The sequence below is a fragment of the Ailuropoda melanoleuca genome, chromosome 13, assembly GCF_002007445.2.
Source record: "Ailuropoda melanoleuca isolate Jingjing chromosome 13, ASM200744v2, whole genome shotgun sequence".
NCBI lineage: Eukaryota > Metazoa > Chordata > Mammalia > Carnivora > Ursidae > Ailuropoda > Ailuropoda melanoleuca.
In genome coordinates, this window is record NC_048230.1 from 76146627 (window position 1) to 76165048 (window position 18422).

The 18422-nt window shown below is 39.4% G+C and overlaps 1 protein-coding gene across 3 annotated transcripts in view; it reads right to left on the reverse strand.

Annotated features, from left to right (window-relative positions):
* GPCPD1 (glycerophosphocholine phosphodiesterase 1) overlaps positions 1-17835 on the reverse strand; it is a 50739-nt gene extending 32904 nt beyond the window's left edge. For all 3 annotated transcript variants that reach the window (XM_034640775.1, XM_034640774.1, XM_034640773.1), the window contains exons 1-4: positions 17696-17835; positions 12478-12554; positions 9584-9680; positions 5034-5118 (exon numbers count right to left, since the gene is read on the reverse strand). In XM_034640775.1, coding sequence (XP_034496666.1) covers positions 5034-5118; positions 9584-9680; positions 12478-12526 — 231 coding nt within the window. In that variant the 5' untranslated portion in view covers positions 12527-12554; positions 17696-17835. The remainder of the gene's footprint in view (positions 1-5033; positions 5119-9583; positions 9681-12477; positions 12555-17695) is intronic.
* Between the last annotated feature and the right edge of the window lie 587 nt (positions 17836-18422).

An 18422-nucleotide genomic window follows, 5' to 3' on the forward strand; every position in this document is an offset into this window, starting at 1 on the left:
GTGCTAGTATCTACAGCAATTTAAAACAAAACAAAAATAAACTATCAACTGAGATTCCCCACATACGCCTAAAGGACTGAAGTACTAACTAAATGCTTCCTAATTTTAATTATTAAAAAAAAAATTGACAAAACTTATGTGCCAAAATAAAACCATTAAATACACATTTTAGAAGCAAAATTTCAAACTATAACCTTACAAAGTTATTTTACATTTCTCTTCCCATCTTCAGAAGACATTTAGTAAAATACAAAGAAGCAAAAAGAAAACACAAAAATCATCATCACACCACTTAGGGATAATCACTATTGATATTTTCATACATCATCTTCAAGCCCTTTTCTAGGCATATATTACAGACTCTTAAAAAGCACAGAACACACAAGCTTCTCCCTCTATACCGTGTACACCTTTAGACGGCGCTAAATACTCTTCTGTGTCATTTTACAGGTTCCAATATTGATTAACGATAAAAGTGCCGAATGATAATAAGCGAGTATGAGACAAATTAGGCACATTAAGTTATCAAATGCAAGAGATATTCTGCTACTTAAAAATAACCAGAGGCTGAAATCTTTTTTAAACCTTGCAAACTTCTGAACTCTGAAAACTAAAATAGCATTAGATACTCATTCAAATTATATAGCAAATGGGATAATATAGCAAATCCTCATTTTCTCTAGCTGAATACCTCCTTGTTTTAAGGGTTCAACTTATGAGTTGGTAGACTTGTCAGATGTTTTTAAATTTTTTTTAATGTGAAACTGCTCATCTTAAATATAGTGAATTTCATTTCCTTTACACTAAAAAAAGGGAGATACCTTTAATCCTACATCTGCTAGATGTTTTTTACTCCAACCTTCCTGTCACATTTTTTTGACTTTATTTCTTAAACATCAAACTTTCTGATCCCCAAAAGATGCAAATATATACATTAAAAAAGGAACAATGTTTCTTAGCAATAGACAGTAGCGAGAAAGATCTAACCTATACCCTTCCCCCGTTCCTCTCATGTCCCCTGCACGACCCCCTTCCCAAAAAAATATCATCTTTGCTACAAAGATGGTATAGATCTACATTCTTATAGAAGTTACCAACCAAAGGTGACTTCAAAGGGTGCCAGGAACATACTATTAAATATCAGTAGGGATTAGAAGTGGATAGAAGAAAGGAGAGTTTGTTTTTCTATCAATCCAGTGTCAGGGAAACTTTACACAGTGTTGACTACAATATCTACATCTAATCATATCAGAATAGCCCTGTGGATAAAATATTTGGTAGAGAACATATTTTAATAATATTTCAGTAACTCCACCTTCATCTGCTTTAGCAGCAAACCCACTACTCACTGCATAAAACAACCTAGGCTTGAATAGAATGGAGCGTTTGAGGAGCTATCCAAAGAGCTGATTCAACAGATGACTTCTAACTGGGTATACAAGCGTTCATACTGCAAATCCATGCTAGTTGGTACAACAGTGTTATAATATAGAAAAAAAAAATTACCAAGTTTTAAAATACAGTAAACTTTCAAAATTGTTATGAATACTTTATTAAACTTCAGAAGGTAATCTTAAATTTTAGCTTACTGAACTTCTTAAAAAATATTTAAGCCCTGAGCACTGGGAAATTAAAAATCTCAGTAATGACTCCAAAACATGCAACCCTTTTTAATATGCTAAATGTAATAAACTCATTCTTCAAGATCTTAGAAAAAAGAACAGTTCCATTCTGTAAAAGGCTGCCATAATTTTAAGCACTTTGGAGTCAAGTGCAAGGTAGATCTTTGAAGAAAAAAATAACGTCATCAATCCAAGATATTATTCCATTAATAGTATTGATAGAGTTGTTTCACAATTTAACATGTAGTAAATCAGATGATTGCTGAAATGTTTCCAAACAAGCATATTAATAAAAATACAAAATAATCTATTTCTGCAAATAAAGAAGAGCACAATGACTGCTTTCTTATTAAACAGTGATCAACATCACTCAGCTACATCAAGCACTGAGAGAGACGAACATGTAGACTGAGGTTTTGGTCTGTTTTGTTTTGAACAAACCATGTAGCAAAATTATGAACTAGTCATGTAGTATCACTGCTTTCAAAAATCATGAAAAATGTAACTTCTAAAATTTTACTGTTGTCTTTCACATTTGGGGGGGGGAAGGTACATGTAAAAGGGGCTCTGAGGAATTTTTATCTATGATGGCAAGGCCAGACCAAAAGTCATTTAAAAATCACGATTTTTAATAAGACTAATAAGAAAAATGGTCACTTATGGATAAGTAAAGTGTGAGGTGAAGAAAGCTAGGCAGACAGACATCTGTGAGATGGTTCAAGTTTGAGGTTAACAACTGAAGTATTTAGCATCCAGAAGAATTTTATTAAGAAAACCACTATACAAAATAAGATACCTGGGCTATCCTGAAAATAAACAATGATGTGACTATCACAGATGATTGACTCTTTTGTTAAAGGATTTAAACAAAAATCAAGGGAGATTAAGAAGAAAGGGTTTATAATAAATCTAATTATAAGTGAATGTGAACACCTATAAAAATTAGAAACAAAGAAGTTACTGAAAAATAGCTATTTCCATTGAAATGAAAGGAAAAATCACAAACATTATTACAAATTGGCTAACATTTCAGTATCAAGTTACATCTCTAATTCTAGCCACAAGTATAGAAGGATGGACATGGATTTAAAAAAATGTTTTAATTAACGTTCACTGAAAAATTATCTCTGGTGAAGATGTGAAATTAATGGACCATCTGCAGACTCGCACCTGTGTTTTCATTCCAAGAATATCTACAACCTTTGTTTGCTATGTTCAAGGTAGTATTTTGATTTGTCACCTGTAAAATTATTTTAAAATTCAACATATTAATACCTCATTCTAATTCTACAAAGTAGAAGACAATAGGTAGCTATGAAAAGTTGAGAGAAAAGGGACTTTAAGACTCTTCTAAACTAAAAAGAATGTGCCAGAAAGAGCAAAAATGGAGAAAATATGAATGATAAAATTTTATTTGCAATAAAATTTTAGCCATGGAAGGGACCTAAAAAATCTATGGTCCAAGCCCTTCATTTTACAGATAAGAAAAACTGAACTATGAAGGTCAAGTGACAAGACCACAAGATTTTTAGCTTAGGTTCTATGTATGCTTGGGTAGCAAGCAAACCTCAGTAAAACTAATCTTATTACTCATTTCAGCTTTTCAGTGTTTCATATTTACTTTGCTTTCCTATCATTCTTTATATTCATAAAATATATATTCCAATAATTTACATTTTACAATTTAAGATTCTTTGCACATTAGTTTTATCATCTGACAATGCACAACTGAGACAAAATTTCATAATTATTTCTATTTAAAATTATGTTTCATTTAAAGAGCGCCACCAACTTTTAAAAGAAGAAGTGTCACTTTAAGCTGGCATGTGGAAAAAAAACCCTCTAGCTCTATGCATGGGATTTTATGTAGCTATTTACTCTAGTCCATGAAAAACATACTTACCATGGCAGCCCCTGCATCACACGGTACATGTGTACACGATACAGAGCACCTACTTAAAGAAACACACTCACCAACACATACTGTAAACTTTTGCAAGTATTACAAGGGGAAAAACTTGTTTTTTACTGTAAGCAGACTTCTTGCCAATTTTTTCAGAAAGGCAGTTTGGACTGATTTGGTGCTTTTGGTTACATTTTCAATGAAGAGGGGAAAATACTGTAGGTTGGCTTGATTTGATCTATGTTGACAATAGTCTTACTTTAGAAAACCATGCCCAAAGGACTCATTATGATTATTCTTGTCCAAATGCCCCTTTAAATAAAATTTAGTTGATTTCACACATTACAAATTTCACATACCAGGATCCTCAAATAAATTTTCAATGTCATGAGTGCTATGACCTACTTATCACTGCATAACTGTTCAACTTAAACTGAAAAACTTTGCCACAATGCATAACCCTTATGCCAAACAAATGATCTTAAGTCATTAAAATGAGACTATTGTCAAGATAAGCCAACAACGATCAACCATAATGTAATTTTAATTACTGCGTATTTACAATATATTCTTGGAATAAGAAACGTAATAAGTGCAAAAGACAGCTGAAGTGGCTTTGTCAGTTTTTTCTTCTCTATAATGGTGGCTAAGAGAATGAAGTAACAGTGGCTGCTTGCATTTTTCACATGTAACAAGTATTCAATGATACCAAAGGGAAATAAAAATTTGAAAACGGTTTAATCCATGTTTTGCTTCCTAGACTCCTGCCTAAACCCCTGCTCACATGCAGCCTAAGTGTGCTCAAAGACAAAAACCTGAAGGAAAAGAATCCTTCCAGGAAACAAGCATCTTTAAAATAAGAGGAAAAGAATTAACTTTTTTCTTTTCTAAATATGAAAACAATCCCAAAATAATAAATCATTGTGAGCAAGCAGATTAGATTTATCAGATACTCCAAAGGCCTTCAGAAAAGATCCCAATCTATCAACACCATGGTTGTAAAAAATCTAAGAGGAATGACTTCAGTTTTGATAGGAGTTAAAACAAATGCAGCCACTACGAGATGGCTGTTGTGAAATAATTTGTTAAAATAAGTACTCATTTAAAGCTGGCTCTATGCTCCTTCAATTATATTTATACCACATAAGGACTAAAAAATGAAATAAAAAGAAAACCCTTTTAACTGGTTACTAACAGGTTTACAAAAGTTACAGAAAAAGTACAGCTACTGAGAACGCTCATTTATCATTAAAACCGATTTCATGACAAGAATACTGCAGGATATACTTACTATTAGGCTTTTAAAAATTCCACTGCGGACATTGTCTGCCTCTGAAGTGGCTACTTCCTTGCTTTTTAGCACTAAAATATTATTAATCTAGAGTTCTGTTTTCCTGATTTGATCAAAACAAGCTACTATTACTTTTAATGTTTCCAAACTTGAATGAGTTGCTTTTGAAAGAAGTAAGCTTGTTAAAGAAACTGGAAACTAGATAAAGAAAACATACCTTTGGTTCTAAAAAGCAGCCTCTGAAGTAGCGATACTGAACTGACGCTCCTCTAATGAGTACAATGGTTGCTTTCCATAACATGCTGTGAGGAGAAAGGGCAGAAGCATTAGTATCCGACTGAAATGCATAAAGACCTCATAACTCATAAAACCCCTCCAGCAAGGTCTGTGACCAACACCACTTATTTATTCCTACAAAATTACACTCCAGGCCCACATGGCACCAAGCGTTGGGGAACACAGTGAGGACTCAGTCAGAGAGAGCCCTATCTTCCAACAGATGGCTTTCTTGTGAGGGTAGACAGACAAATAACCAAACATTCAGAGTAAGGGCTATTTGCCCTTTCCCACATGACAGGAAGTTTTGGAGGAGAAGCCTCAATGAGGAAGAACAGTCTGAGAGGAGTCCTACATAACGAGAAGGAACCAGCCATACAAAGACAAGAAGTACTCCAAACAGAAAAAATAGCACAAAGGTAGAAGTGAGAGTCAGAATCTTCTCGGACTTCCCACTTAGTTGGAGATGTTACAGGGCGGCTAAGAGGCTCTGGGGCTGAGGCAGGCGAGCTATCCTCAGGTTCCCAACTGTCCCTTGTCCTGACCGTCCTGTCCAGCCTCTGGCTATTCCCCTAGCCAAGCAATTGGGATTGTATCTTACTTGTTTCGACTCAATGTCTTCCTCTGAACTATGCTAACACAGTCTACTGCTATTCTAAAGCTTTGACTCAGCAGTCAAAGCAGTCACTACAACTCATGATTATAACTGGTTTTTATTACCTTCCAATCGCAGACCAGTGGTATCCAAAGTGTGATCTGAGGATCGTCAATATCACCCTGGAGCTTGTCAGAAATCCAAGTTTTCAGGCCACACCTAGACCTACTGAATTAGGTCTGGGGGGAGAGTCCAGCAATCTGTAATTTAACAAGCCTCCAGGTGACGCTGACGATGAACACTTAAGTTTGAGAGCCACTGTCATAGACCATTACCCAAACATTAATTCGGCATGAACAGTTTAGTGAATAAACAGCAGCTCCAAATGTTCTTCCACAATACCAGATGGCTAGCACTGCTCCCCACCTGGCTCTGCCCGGACAGGCTTCAAGGCATTGTCCTCACTCGGACTCAATCCTGGGTTCCTAACAAAATATCCACACCCACCTGTCACCCATGGTCAACAATTAGATTAATCTGGTAGTAATAAAATACATATGCCCTGGCTCCGCCCTGGGAGACTCTGATTTCAGAGGTCTGGGTGGAGCCTGGTCGTGTAGAGTTTGATAAAACTTCACAGGGTCTGTGAATATAGGAGGCTGGTTGAGGGCCACTGCTGTAAAAGCAAAAACAGCAAATGCTGGGCACATATGCACCCTGCTACTTGTCCCTGATAAGCCTCCGAGTCCTTTTCAACACAGCATTCCAGCCAGACTCTACCGACTCTGAGGTGAAATTATGTCCCATCTCTGCTACAAAAAAAACGGCAAATTTCTAGTACTATTTCATTCAAAAAATGGTCAGCAAGAGTATGTGAAGCCACCCCAGATGTGTACAGCAGAATTAGCAGGAAGCTCTGAAAACTGTGCTGCCCCCCCCCCATGCACTAGTCCTCATTCCCCAGGGGTAGGATCTAGACGTGTATTTTTTAAAGCCCTCACAAGTGAGTCTAACGTGCGCCCCTGGTTAAGAAGCACTAAATGAAAAGAGATGGAGAGAGCAAAGCAATGAGTTTTTTTATTCCACTTCCCTAAGTAAATGTTGCAAAGTTAAAAATGAACCGGAACTGTTCGATGCATCAAAAATAAACATAATCTGATGAAATTCAAGAAAAGTCAAGAAAGAGGGGCAATGAGCCTTAGTGCACCTGCCTGATTTTGAATGCCCTCATATTCTCCCCCCAAATACCATGAAATCTACAAAAGCGAATAAAACCGCAAGTGACCCACATTTTCTGCATTATTAGGAAACCATACTACAACTTTCAAATTATCTGTAAGTTGAAAAAAAAATCCTAAGAGAGCTCTGTCACTACAAGCCTATGGGTCTGGAGAGCCTTAAGAGACTCTGAAAAAGAGCTTTGTACAAAGGGCTTAGATGCACAACACACTGAAATCCAAATAAACACAATTCTAAAACACAAGAATGGTGTCCAAAGCAAACGCCTTTTGTATCCTCTTGTATCGTCTACTTCCTTTCTCCATGTGAAACACTGTTTATCTGCCATACATGAATCGATTACATTTCAGTGTGCGTCAGCAAGGTAAAGTGGCTGGTCCCTTCAAGTTACGTAGGTAAATGTTATCTCATCTGTTCACATAACTTTGACCAGGCTGGCTGAAATGGACTTAAGACAGGTGACAGGGCAGCTCAAGTGTTCAGAGCAAGGTGTGTTTAGGAAAAGTTCAGAAAGACATAAGGTTTTACTTCAGACAGGAGTGGCTGATCTGAAAATGGAGGAAAAAACAGCCACTTGAAGGGAATAAACATTTCGTTCCTCTGCGGTCCCAATATTATTTACCAATAAAACTTTGCTCATAAAAACAGCTGAGAAGTGGCTGAGAAAATGTGTCACACTAATGACAAATAGGAAAAGGATGTTTTATAGACTTCTTCTTTTTTTTTTTTTTTTAAGATTTTATTTATTTACTTGTGAGAGTGAGAGTGTACAAGCAGCGGGAGCAGCAGGCAGAGGGAGAAGCAGGCTCCCTGATGAGCAAGGAGATCGATGCAGGGGATCCCAGGACCCTGGGATAATGACCTGAGCCAAAGGGAGACGCTTAACTGACTGAGCCACCCAGGCGTCCCTGTTTTTTTTTCCTTAATTTGCATTATGGTACTGTATTGTTATTTTCTTTTGCTTTGCCATCAGTGCTCCTCAAACTATCTGCTATGAAGGACCCAGTGTTTGTTTGCTTGTCTGTCCTGTAACCAATACTTCTGATCTATGTATCCAGCGCAAGAGAGATGAGTCCACAATGACCCAGCAATGTCAAAGTGCTATAAACATTTCTAAATGCTTGCTCTTAATTTCTGTATTTCTCATGTAATGCACTGATTATTAGAAAAACTGAAGTTTTTTTCTCTAGCACTGGCCCACAGGCCATATTTTCAGTAGCACTGCTCTGCATGGAAAACAATTTGAGTTTAATAATCATGTAATCTGGTGTTTCTCCCTAGGGCCACTGCATGTATTTGCATACTGTTTAAGATCTCCTCTCTCCTTACCTCCACACATACATCTTTTTTTTTTAAAGATTTTATTTATTTATTTGACAGAGAGAGACAACCAGTGAGAGAGGGAACACAAGCAGGGAGAGTGGGAGAGGAAGAAGCAGGCTCCTAGCAGAGGAGCCTGATGTGGGGCTCGATCCCAGAATGCCAGGATCATGCCCTGAGCCGAAGGCAGACGCTTAACGACTGCGCCACCCAGGAGCCCCCACATATACATCTTGACAACCCATAACACTTCCAAATATCCCCGAGTGAAGAAGTACCATCTTTGTCAATATTCACTGATTCTGTCCTAACCCCTTTACCATACAGATGAGGTAACCCTAGGCCTAGAGAAATGTGATCTGCCCAAGATTGCAGTTAACTGCAGAACTGAAACCAGCAACCAGGATTTTCCTTCCCCAGTACAATGCACCAATACACCTCTGCTAACTTTAGTGCTGTATTTAATATCGGTTGCAAACACATTTCAGTACATTAGCAAAAATACCTGCTCCACTCTCTGCTATAGAAAATTATTTTATAGGTTAAAGCAAAAATCAGATCTTTTATCAAGAATATGTACTGAGAGGGGCTCAGGTGGTTAAGCATCTGCTTTTGGCTCAGGTCATGATCCCAGGGTCCTGGGATCGAGCCCCGCATCAGGCTCCCTGTTCAGCGGGAGCCTGCTTCTCCCTCTCCCTCTGCTTCTCCACCCTGCTCGTGTTCCCTCTGTCTTTCTCTCCCTCTCAAATAAATAAAATCTTTAAAAAAAAAAAAAAAAAAAAGAATATGTACTGAGAGGCGCCTGGGTGGCTCAGTCGGTTAAATGTCTGCCTTCTACTTAGGCCATGATCTCAGGGTCCAGGGACCGAGCACTGTGTCAGGCTAGTAGGGAGTCTGCTCCTCCTTCTCCCTTTGCACCCCCCCCCACCCCCACCCACGGGCTGGTGTGCGCATAGGCCTGCTCTCTCTCTCAAATAAATAAATAAAATCTTAAAAAAAAAAAAAGAATATATACTGAGAGCCAAAAGATAATACCTAAAAAAAGCTTAAAAAAAATAAGAAATAGCAATATAAGCCTGTTATTTAGAAATACGGTGGTAACTACCAAGAACCAGACAAAAGTGAAAATGGCTGAGTTGGGAAATTGAGAAACGGAGAACTTTTTTTTTTTTTAAAAAACCAACCTTGTACAACTACTTCAGTCTGTGCACATGCAAGAACTGTCATAAAAATTAAAACTAAGAGAGGAAAACTATATGAAGGTATCTTAGAAACCCCCCCTAAGTTTCTAATCTGGGTGTCACAATTATTCCGTAACCTGTTATTTCTCTTCTTACCTTTCACCTGTCTCATTTTCTGGAAGAAGAGCCACGGCATTCTGAGGACTCCAGTTTCCCAAAGCATCACAGCTTCCACATATGGCAAAAACTTCTCCTAAGAAGCAGAACAACCAGTTACAGTGGGCTCAGAAAGAAGGTTCCAAAATTTAGTTTTAGGAAGCAAGGGAAGAGCCGTCAGCTGCACTAGTTCACCTGGATGCAGGGTCACCTTTCGCAGACATGGAGGAGCCTCACTGGAGACGAGCGTCACCAACACCCATGTTCTCACCTTGACCTACGTCTATAGAGCCAAAACCAAAGAAAGTGGGGGTGTATAGGGATGAACTATTCTTCATTTGTTCAGCTACTTAATTGAGCCAATAACAAGCACCAAGAAGACAAAGTCAATCATGCCACAGTTCCTGCCTTCAAGGGAGCGTCCAATTTAAAAAGGCACACACTAAATGCATATAAGTATTCTAGAGAAATAGTAACCAATCTTTTCCAGGAACTCAGTGGCTACTAACAAGCTAAAGATTAAGAGAATTATCAAAGGGACAACAACAACAACAAAATCCTCAAAACAAAGACTTACATAGTGAAAAATCTAGTTTTCCTTACTAAAATAATGACTATTGTTTCACCCGAACACTTCTTATCAATAGACAAACCAAAATATAGCTGTCACCTGTATTTGCTGAATTGTGTATATTCAGCAAAAGTCTACAACTTCAACGTGCCTGGTTTGTTTAGTCAGTTGAGCATCTGACTCTTGGTTTCGGCTTGGGTCATGATCTTGGGTCATGGGATCAAGCCCCACGTGGGCTCCACACTGAGCAGGGAGTCTGCTTAAGATTCTCTCTCTCCCTCTCCCTCTGGCAACCCCCCCTTCTGCTTGCACATGCTCTAAAATGAATAAATCTTAAAAAAAAAAAAAAAAAACTTCTTGGACATAAGAATGGAGAAATCTTTTTTTTTAATGTTTTATAATCTTGAATTCTTTTTTAAGATTTTATTTATTTATTTATTTATTTATTTATTTATTTATTTATTTGACAGAGAGAGACAGCCAGCGAGAGAGGGAACACAAGCAGGGGGAGAGGGAGAGGAAGAAGCAGGCTCCCAGCAGAGGAGCCTGATGTGGGGCTCAATCCCATAATGCTGGGATCATGCCCTGAGCCGAAGGCAGACGTTTAACGACTGAGCCACCCAGGTGCCCCAAGAATGGAGAAATCTTTAACTTACATAGCAATACATTCTGAATTACTATAATTAAAATTCATAAAGAAAAATATAATGAACGGAGGCCAAGTGAACAAAGTTCAAGACAAACTCCTCCACATTCTGAGTGGCTTTTAGGCACTAATGCAGTAAAGCCAGAATTGTAGTTGGTTTTAACCACCTGCGTGATGAGTATTCCGTAAGCTTGGACTGTCTAAAACTTAACTAAAACTTCAAGTGCAATAATCACTCAGGAGTTTGGGGGGTTCTAAATACATGTCTGTCAAGCATAGAGTGGTGACATATAAAGATTTCATGTCAAAATATTCACCGATCCTTTAGAGTAACCAATTTTGTTTTGTAATTAACTTGGGTTATCACCACCTTCTCTGATTAAAAAGAAAGATAAACGCTGTTGCTAAATACGAGTATTAATTCCAAAAGTCACACACATGTTGCTGTGCACAGTCCTCTCTTACATTCCCATCTGCTACTATCTTCCCTCTAGTCCTTGAGACTAAGACCCTCGTCAAGCTCACCCTTCTAGGGCGAATTCTATGGCTGGTCCATATGCCTGACATGGCCAGCTCCTTCTCCCTTAAACTACCTGTGTACCGTTCTCTGAAACGGAACGACAGACACAGCTCCGCAGTCTTCTCTCCACAGAGAAGGCTACACACTGGACTAGAGGTGAGCTCTTGACCCAAGTGAGCCAACCTATCAGCTAACTAGCAATCTTCTATCTGCAGAATCCTGCCCAGAGATGGGAGCTCTCTACCAGATCACCTTGGCTAAGAATCTGAACTTGGACAAACATACACTCTGTCAACTGCTCTGATGGCTGCTAGACCAAAGATGCTGGATATACAGAGTGAATCATTTATTCTTTGAACACATATTTACCCCTGCTCTGAGCCAGGCACTGTGTCAGGTGCATGCACTCAGCATGAAAAGGCAAAGTCACATTTTCATAGAGCTTACAATCTATCCATAAACAAATTTACTCAAACAATTCCATAAAACCTGTAAGGTACTACAAGAAGTCCTGGAACCCTGAATTTCACAGAGATCCTAACCTAGCTAAATGTGGGCTTGGAGTTAAGGAGAGTTAAAAGGGAGAAGGGAGGCCACAGGTCTAGACGGAGGATACAATTTGAGAAAGGCCCAAAAGAGGTAAAGAATGTAACAGATTTGAGGAAATGGCCAGTACAGTGAGTATATTAAATAAGGAGATACATACCCCAGGCGTGATAATATTTTGATATGCTATTTACCCTAAAATTATTTCACACTGCTTTAGCAGACAGCAAAAAATACAAAAAGCCAAAAAATTTACAAGTAGGGAACAAAGTCATCTTAACCAAACATTTCACCAACGTCTTGCACTAGCAAAATTCCGCTCATTTTCATGTTACTTAAAAATCATAGTTCAACTATCTTCATCCTGTGCAAAATTAAATAAATTCACAGCTTTCTTGGAAAATATGAGATTAAGACGTTTACTATTTGGGGAAATATTTTTTTTCCCTAAGTTTACTATACTCCAAGCACATTTCTGAAATCAGGTAAGTCCTAAAGACAGTTTCATCTAAAAATTAGACCTACTGTAATAACGAACTGCGTATTTAAGATAATCAACATAAGAAAAATATTCATTTGAAATTTTGTTTTAAAGCAAAATTTTACAATACCTGGTAACAGAGTTCCTCTTATTTCAAAGGTAACCTGAGAAGGTGTCATTCTGATGGATTTATTTTACAGTGTTGAGCTAGGAAGAAAAAGAGACAATGTCATTTAAAATCTACAAAAATCTTAGCTCTAAATAGCTACCACCAAGAAACAAATTAAAAAACAAAACAAAACACAAAAATAAATAAACCAAAACTGTGAATGAAAGATTTCAGAAAACTCACATATAAAGGCTGAACTATTTAGGAAGTACCTAGCAATTTCTAAGGCCTAATGGTAAAACCTATTCTGTGTGTAGGAACCAGAAAAACTGCAAAATAAGTGTGTCCAAAATTTTTTTTTAAGGATTCAAGATTCTCTTGTTATAAACTTTCTCTTCTGATAAGCAGCTGTTCTGAACTCAACCTATCTTTCCCCACCAGGCTCATGTTATGGAGAAAAAGAAGCAAAACAAAAACAAAAAACAACTACAGATAGGGGAAAACTTGGCTCAAGAGAGGATTTCTACTTCGATAAGGTTTCAACGTTAATAACAAGGAAGCACCCGAAGAACCATGAAGTAACACTCACTGAAACAAACTAGCTATGTTCTGCAACAAGCGGCAGGTCCTGCTTCTAAGTAATGTAACTAATAACTTAAAAAAAAACATTCCCCCATAAACCACTCTCCTCAGATTTTCTCTGTATTAACCATAGGACTATCAGGACTCTAGTTCTGCAGACTCAAATTTAGAGTCTCAACTCTCCCAACTATTACCAAACCCTGCTGATTCTAATTGATCTTACATATATGACCTCCTTTCTCTGGTCTGAACTTCATTCAAAATCCTAAGTACCCTAACCTGTGTTTTGGCTTCTGTCTTCCCAGTAATACATTTTATGTCCGTTAGAATAGTCCTCCTTATGTCCCTGACTTGGAATTACTTCGATTACCTACAGAAATCTAAACCCCTAATCCTTTGATGTCCTATCCACATTTTCTCTCTAGCTGATTTTTCATTTCTTGGTTGTTTTCCCCAACCAAACCAATCTGTTTACCACCCCCTAGTTTAAGTACCTGAGGGAAGATACAACATTTTTTAAAAATATATACATATCAATTCTAAAGGAGGCTATGTAACTTATATATAGAAAGAACACATACTCTACACAAGGACAGAGCATATTCTATGTAACTTTTCCAAACCCTCCTCAAAATGTTGTGCCCCAATTCACCAATATGCCTAAAATAATTCCAATGTCTTTACTCTGCATCATTTCATTAATTTACCAACTTCAATGTTATCTGCATTTATAATACATTATTTTAAAAATCAGAGAGTAATTTTCATAGCTATTCATTCTTTTATTTCCCCTTTGCTCCCTTTCCCTCCCCATGAACGTATACTCAACTCTGCAATAACCATTCAATGAACACTGCTGCTCAGGTTACTACACTTCCAAGTCAAGGTAGATCTATAGCAGCAGTTCTCACTGGGGACAATTCTGCCCTCCAAGGGATATTTGGCAATGTCAGGAGACATTTTTGATCGTTGCAACTGGGAGTGATACTGCTGGCATCTAGTGGGTAGAAGCCAGCAGTGCTGTAAACACCATGCGATGCACAGAACAGCTCTCCACAAATCCCTGTCCAGCTCCAAATATCAACAGGGCTGAGGCTAAAAAACCTGATCCACAGGGGGCTGCTATGAGCATCAAGAATCCAGATTCAATGTTAGCTACAAACTGGTTATCATCCCACTTACATCAATGATAAAATGTAAATGTTGAATATTCATATTAAGCAAGACCACCAGTCAATGTGGTTTCATATCACCTGAATACAGAATTCCCTATTTGATAACTCTACCATTGCAGTTAGAAAACCCAAGACCGTACACCAGAGAAAATCGTCCTTGATCAAAATAATTTCTGTGTCTAAGAATAAACATAATCTATTTAAAGCATATACATCCAGTTCTAGCACTACCAAAGAATGTTCTAAATCTAAAAATAGCTGTAGATTATTAACCCCCTCATTAAGCAATCATTATCCAAGTATCTTATTAGCTCTCCTTTAACATGACATCTGATAGGAATCAGAGTACTAACTCTAAGAATAGGAATATTCCCTTTTCTAATAATTAAATAGTTCACTGAAACACCACACTCTTACATTTATGTAATATAAAGAAACCTCAAGACTAGCAAAACAGCTTGGGTTTTATGTAACTGAATTAACTTTGAGACACAGCAAAAAGCCCCATCATCCAGCAAAACTGCTGAATAACCAACCTTAATCTCAACCTACAACTTCTACTTTCACCCAGTGTTTACTGTCACACTTTTCAACAAAGGACTACATAATCTCATCTCCATAATTACATAGTTGCTACTCAACTATTTTCTGATCAATTTTAAAGATATATTTTAGCCAATTGTAGGGAAATCAAATGTAATTATTCGTATGTATTAAAATCAACAACTGGCACAAATTACCTCTGAATTTCTACTGCATTGAATGGGAAACTTACATAAATTCAATTGATTATTAAAATTGACTTTCACTCTTAAGATTGCTGGTAAAAGTGGCTATCGTAACTTGGCTATAAACAGTTGCAGTAGACGTACTGTACAAAACTCTGCACACAAGCCCAAAAATACCCCCCCAAAAAACCTCCCTGGATGTCAACAAAACATCATTTTCCACTTGGATTGCCAAAGTCCTATAGCCTGGTTTAATTTCCTCTCCTCCTCCTCCCACAATTTAATACATACCAAATAAAAGCCTGGGGAGCTGCTCCTACACCAGTTTACTTGATCATGGACAGAGGCCAAAATTCTGGTGCAGGATTGGCGTGCTCAATTTTGGCACCCAGCTACCACTAAAACAGTAGTGATAAAGTAAAATACTGTCCTGTCGCGGAATGCAAAATTTACACACCCACAAACACTTCCTCTTCTCCCAAACAAGCAAAAAAAAAAAAAAAAAAAAACCCNCCAACCTGGACAGGGGAGGACACAAGAGTAAAATGAAAAATCTAGTCCGTTTTCATGTACATGAGCTGACTGTAATTTAACCAACTCAATTTGTTTTATATGTAACTTCCATCTTGTGTCTTTTGAAGAGAAATATCAAACAGTATTCTCATCTGAGATTTTGAGCAGCATCTAACTGGATCTTAACACTTTTTTAAAGACTTAAGCCAACTGTAATTTACATTCAAGAAATATTTCAGAGTTTACACTACCTGCCAAAATAAATTCTACTCTATTTTTTTTGGTCAAAGAAACTATCCCAACACATGACCTTACTGGTTTACCAGCTTGAGGTACAAAAGGGATATTTAAGCAAACCAAGGTACAGGAACATTTAGTTTAGAGCTAAATTGAGATCACAGATATTTTTAGCTAAAATGTGTTTTCCTGGCCAAAAAGAACATCTCTGTCTTCAAGTTTTTTTCAAAGAAAAAAGCCATTTCCAAGTCTTACTCTTTCCTAGACTCCAGCAGCTTTGGTCCTCATAACTGGCTATAAGGAATATATGAAACGCCTGTTTTCCTGAGTTAATTTCTGTTCATCCTTTTGGAGGATCATTATGACCCCACTATTCTGACCCCAGTATACCTGAGCCAAAATTTTAAACAAATATATGCAGACATGAATGGGTTTTCATAAAGAAAGCATTTCTGGAGATTTCACTAAGCCAGGTTTATTCCTTGTTCAACATTCTTTTTTTTTTTAAAGATTTTATTTATTTATTCGACAGAGATAGATACAGCCAGCGAGAGAGGGAACACAAGCAGGGGGAGTGGGAGAGGAAGAAGCAGGCTCATAGTGGAGGAGCCTGATGTGGGACTCGATCCCAGAACGCCAGGATCACGCCCTGAGCCGAAGGCAGATGCCCAACCGCTGTGCCACCCAGGCGCCCCTTTGTTCAACATTCTAAGCAATGCTGTAAAAGTTTTCCAAATGTTTTCCATTTCACGTATAGTTCATATAGTTTCCTTGGTTAGGTGACATACAAGGATTTGATTCATCAACCTACTTTTTGTAGGTATCAAATTTTACTCACCCTGCCACTGTCAGATTTCTCTTGTGGTCATTATTTTTCTGAACAGAACTTTCCTAAGTCTTATTTTGTCTAGAATATTGGTTCTCCCTAGTTCTTAAGTCCAGAACGGATAAGTCATGTGCAGTTTTACCTGTTTGCTTTACCCTGAATCATTTGTATTCAGACCATCAGGAGTTGAAAAACGGACTGACAGCTTGTATTTACTTCTCAGCTAAGTCACAACTGTCAGAAATGGAGCAAGAGGGAGAAACATGAATGGGTAGAAGAGGTGGTAGTCACCGGGCACGAATAAGGAGGGCCACAGAAGAGTATGAAGAAAACATCATCAGTTCTAAACATCCTGCTTGGTTCGATCTTTTTCTATGTCGGCACTACATCGGACTCCTACAGCTGCCTCAAAATGAAAGAATTCTCTCCAATTCATGACTGAATTCGTGAAGGATTTCCTTTATAACGGGGCAGTGGGGTAAGAGGGGGGCTGATGAACTGATCGAGGATTTCCCCCAGAGGTCACCAAGGCAATCTGAAGAGCTTTGGGCCAAGTGCAGTTTCGGAGAGAAGGTGCAGCTTTCCCAAAACTGCATGGAGAGCAAAGATGTCTATTTCTGGGACCTCTCCTTAGGATAAAAAGGCACTTCGGGTTTTTTGGAATAACTGAATTATACAAGCATGCCTTCGACTATGTGCTTAGGCAATTTCAGAAAATTAGCAGTTGCCAAAACACTATGAATTACGCATAGACGGATCGAGTGGACGAGAGGCATGCTGCGGGTTAGGGGTGCACAAACGACTTCAGCGGCAATTTTTGTTTCTTCGTTTCTTAAGTTTGTACACTCGTGGTGGTCTTACGCTCTATGCATTCTGGTACAGGGTAAATACTGTACTTACAAATTTTTCAGAGGGGAACTAAGCACCAGGCAACCCGGCGGAATCGTGGCAGCAAACAATGAAAGTCAAAATAGATAAAGGCTGCCCACCAACGTACCGGCGCGAACGTCCAAGCCGCTGTTTCCCCGGAGGGCAGTGCCCGCCGGGGCCGGGGCACCCTGCCCACCCCTCGCCCCGCCGCGTCCCCGACCGGGCCGCCCTGACAGCTCGGCCGCCACGTGAGCTGCCGCCGCGGCCCCCGCACCGATCGCCGGGCCAGGCCTGGCGGCCCGCCTCACCTGCTGGGTCCGCGGGTCCGCGCCGTCGTCGCCGCCGCCGCGCTCGAGAGCGAGGACCTCGAGCCGAGAAGCCGAGAGCCCGCCGTCAGCGCCTCGCCAGCGCTCCCCCAGGCAGCCCGCGGCGGCTCCGCTCAAACCGGTTTCAGCTGCTCCAGACCAAACCGCCAGGCCACCCCCGCGGGGCGGGGCCGGAGGAGCGACGGGGCGGGGCCTGACGTCACGCCGGCGCCGTCCTGGCCAATCGACGACCGCGCGCGGGGGGCGGGCCCGCGCGTTCCTGGAAAGGGCTAGCGTCAGCGACCGGGGGCGGCGGGGCATCCCCGGGGTCTCCCACACCCGTGCGTGTTTTCCGCAGACCCGAAGGCCAGCTAGGTGCAGCGCCGGGGCGTTCCTTGGTCCCCAAAGCCGCCTTAGGCCGACCAAACGTGGAGGCTGGAGCTGCAGCTCTGAACTGCATTTTTTTTGCCATTCAAAAGTGAGGGAAATTAGCAGGCCTAGTGTTTTCTGGAAACTTACTTTCGTTACAAAACGGCAAGCACATTTGGACCAAATCTTTAAAGCTGAAAACGAGAATTGCGTGGCCTAAGATGTTTGAGCGTTCATACCTTTGCAACACAGTCTTGCAAGGCCTGCAGCATCACCTGGGAGCTGTCAGAATTGCACTCCCAGGACCTTTTCAGTCCTGCCTAATCTAATTTGCATTTAACAAGATCCCCAGTTATTTGTA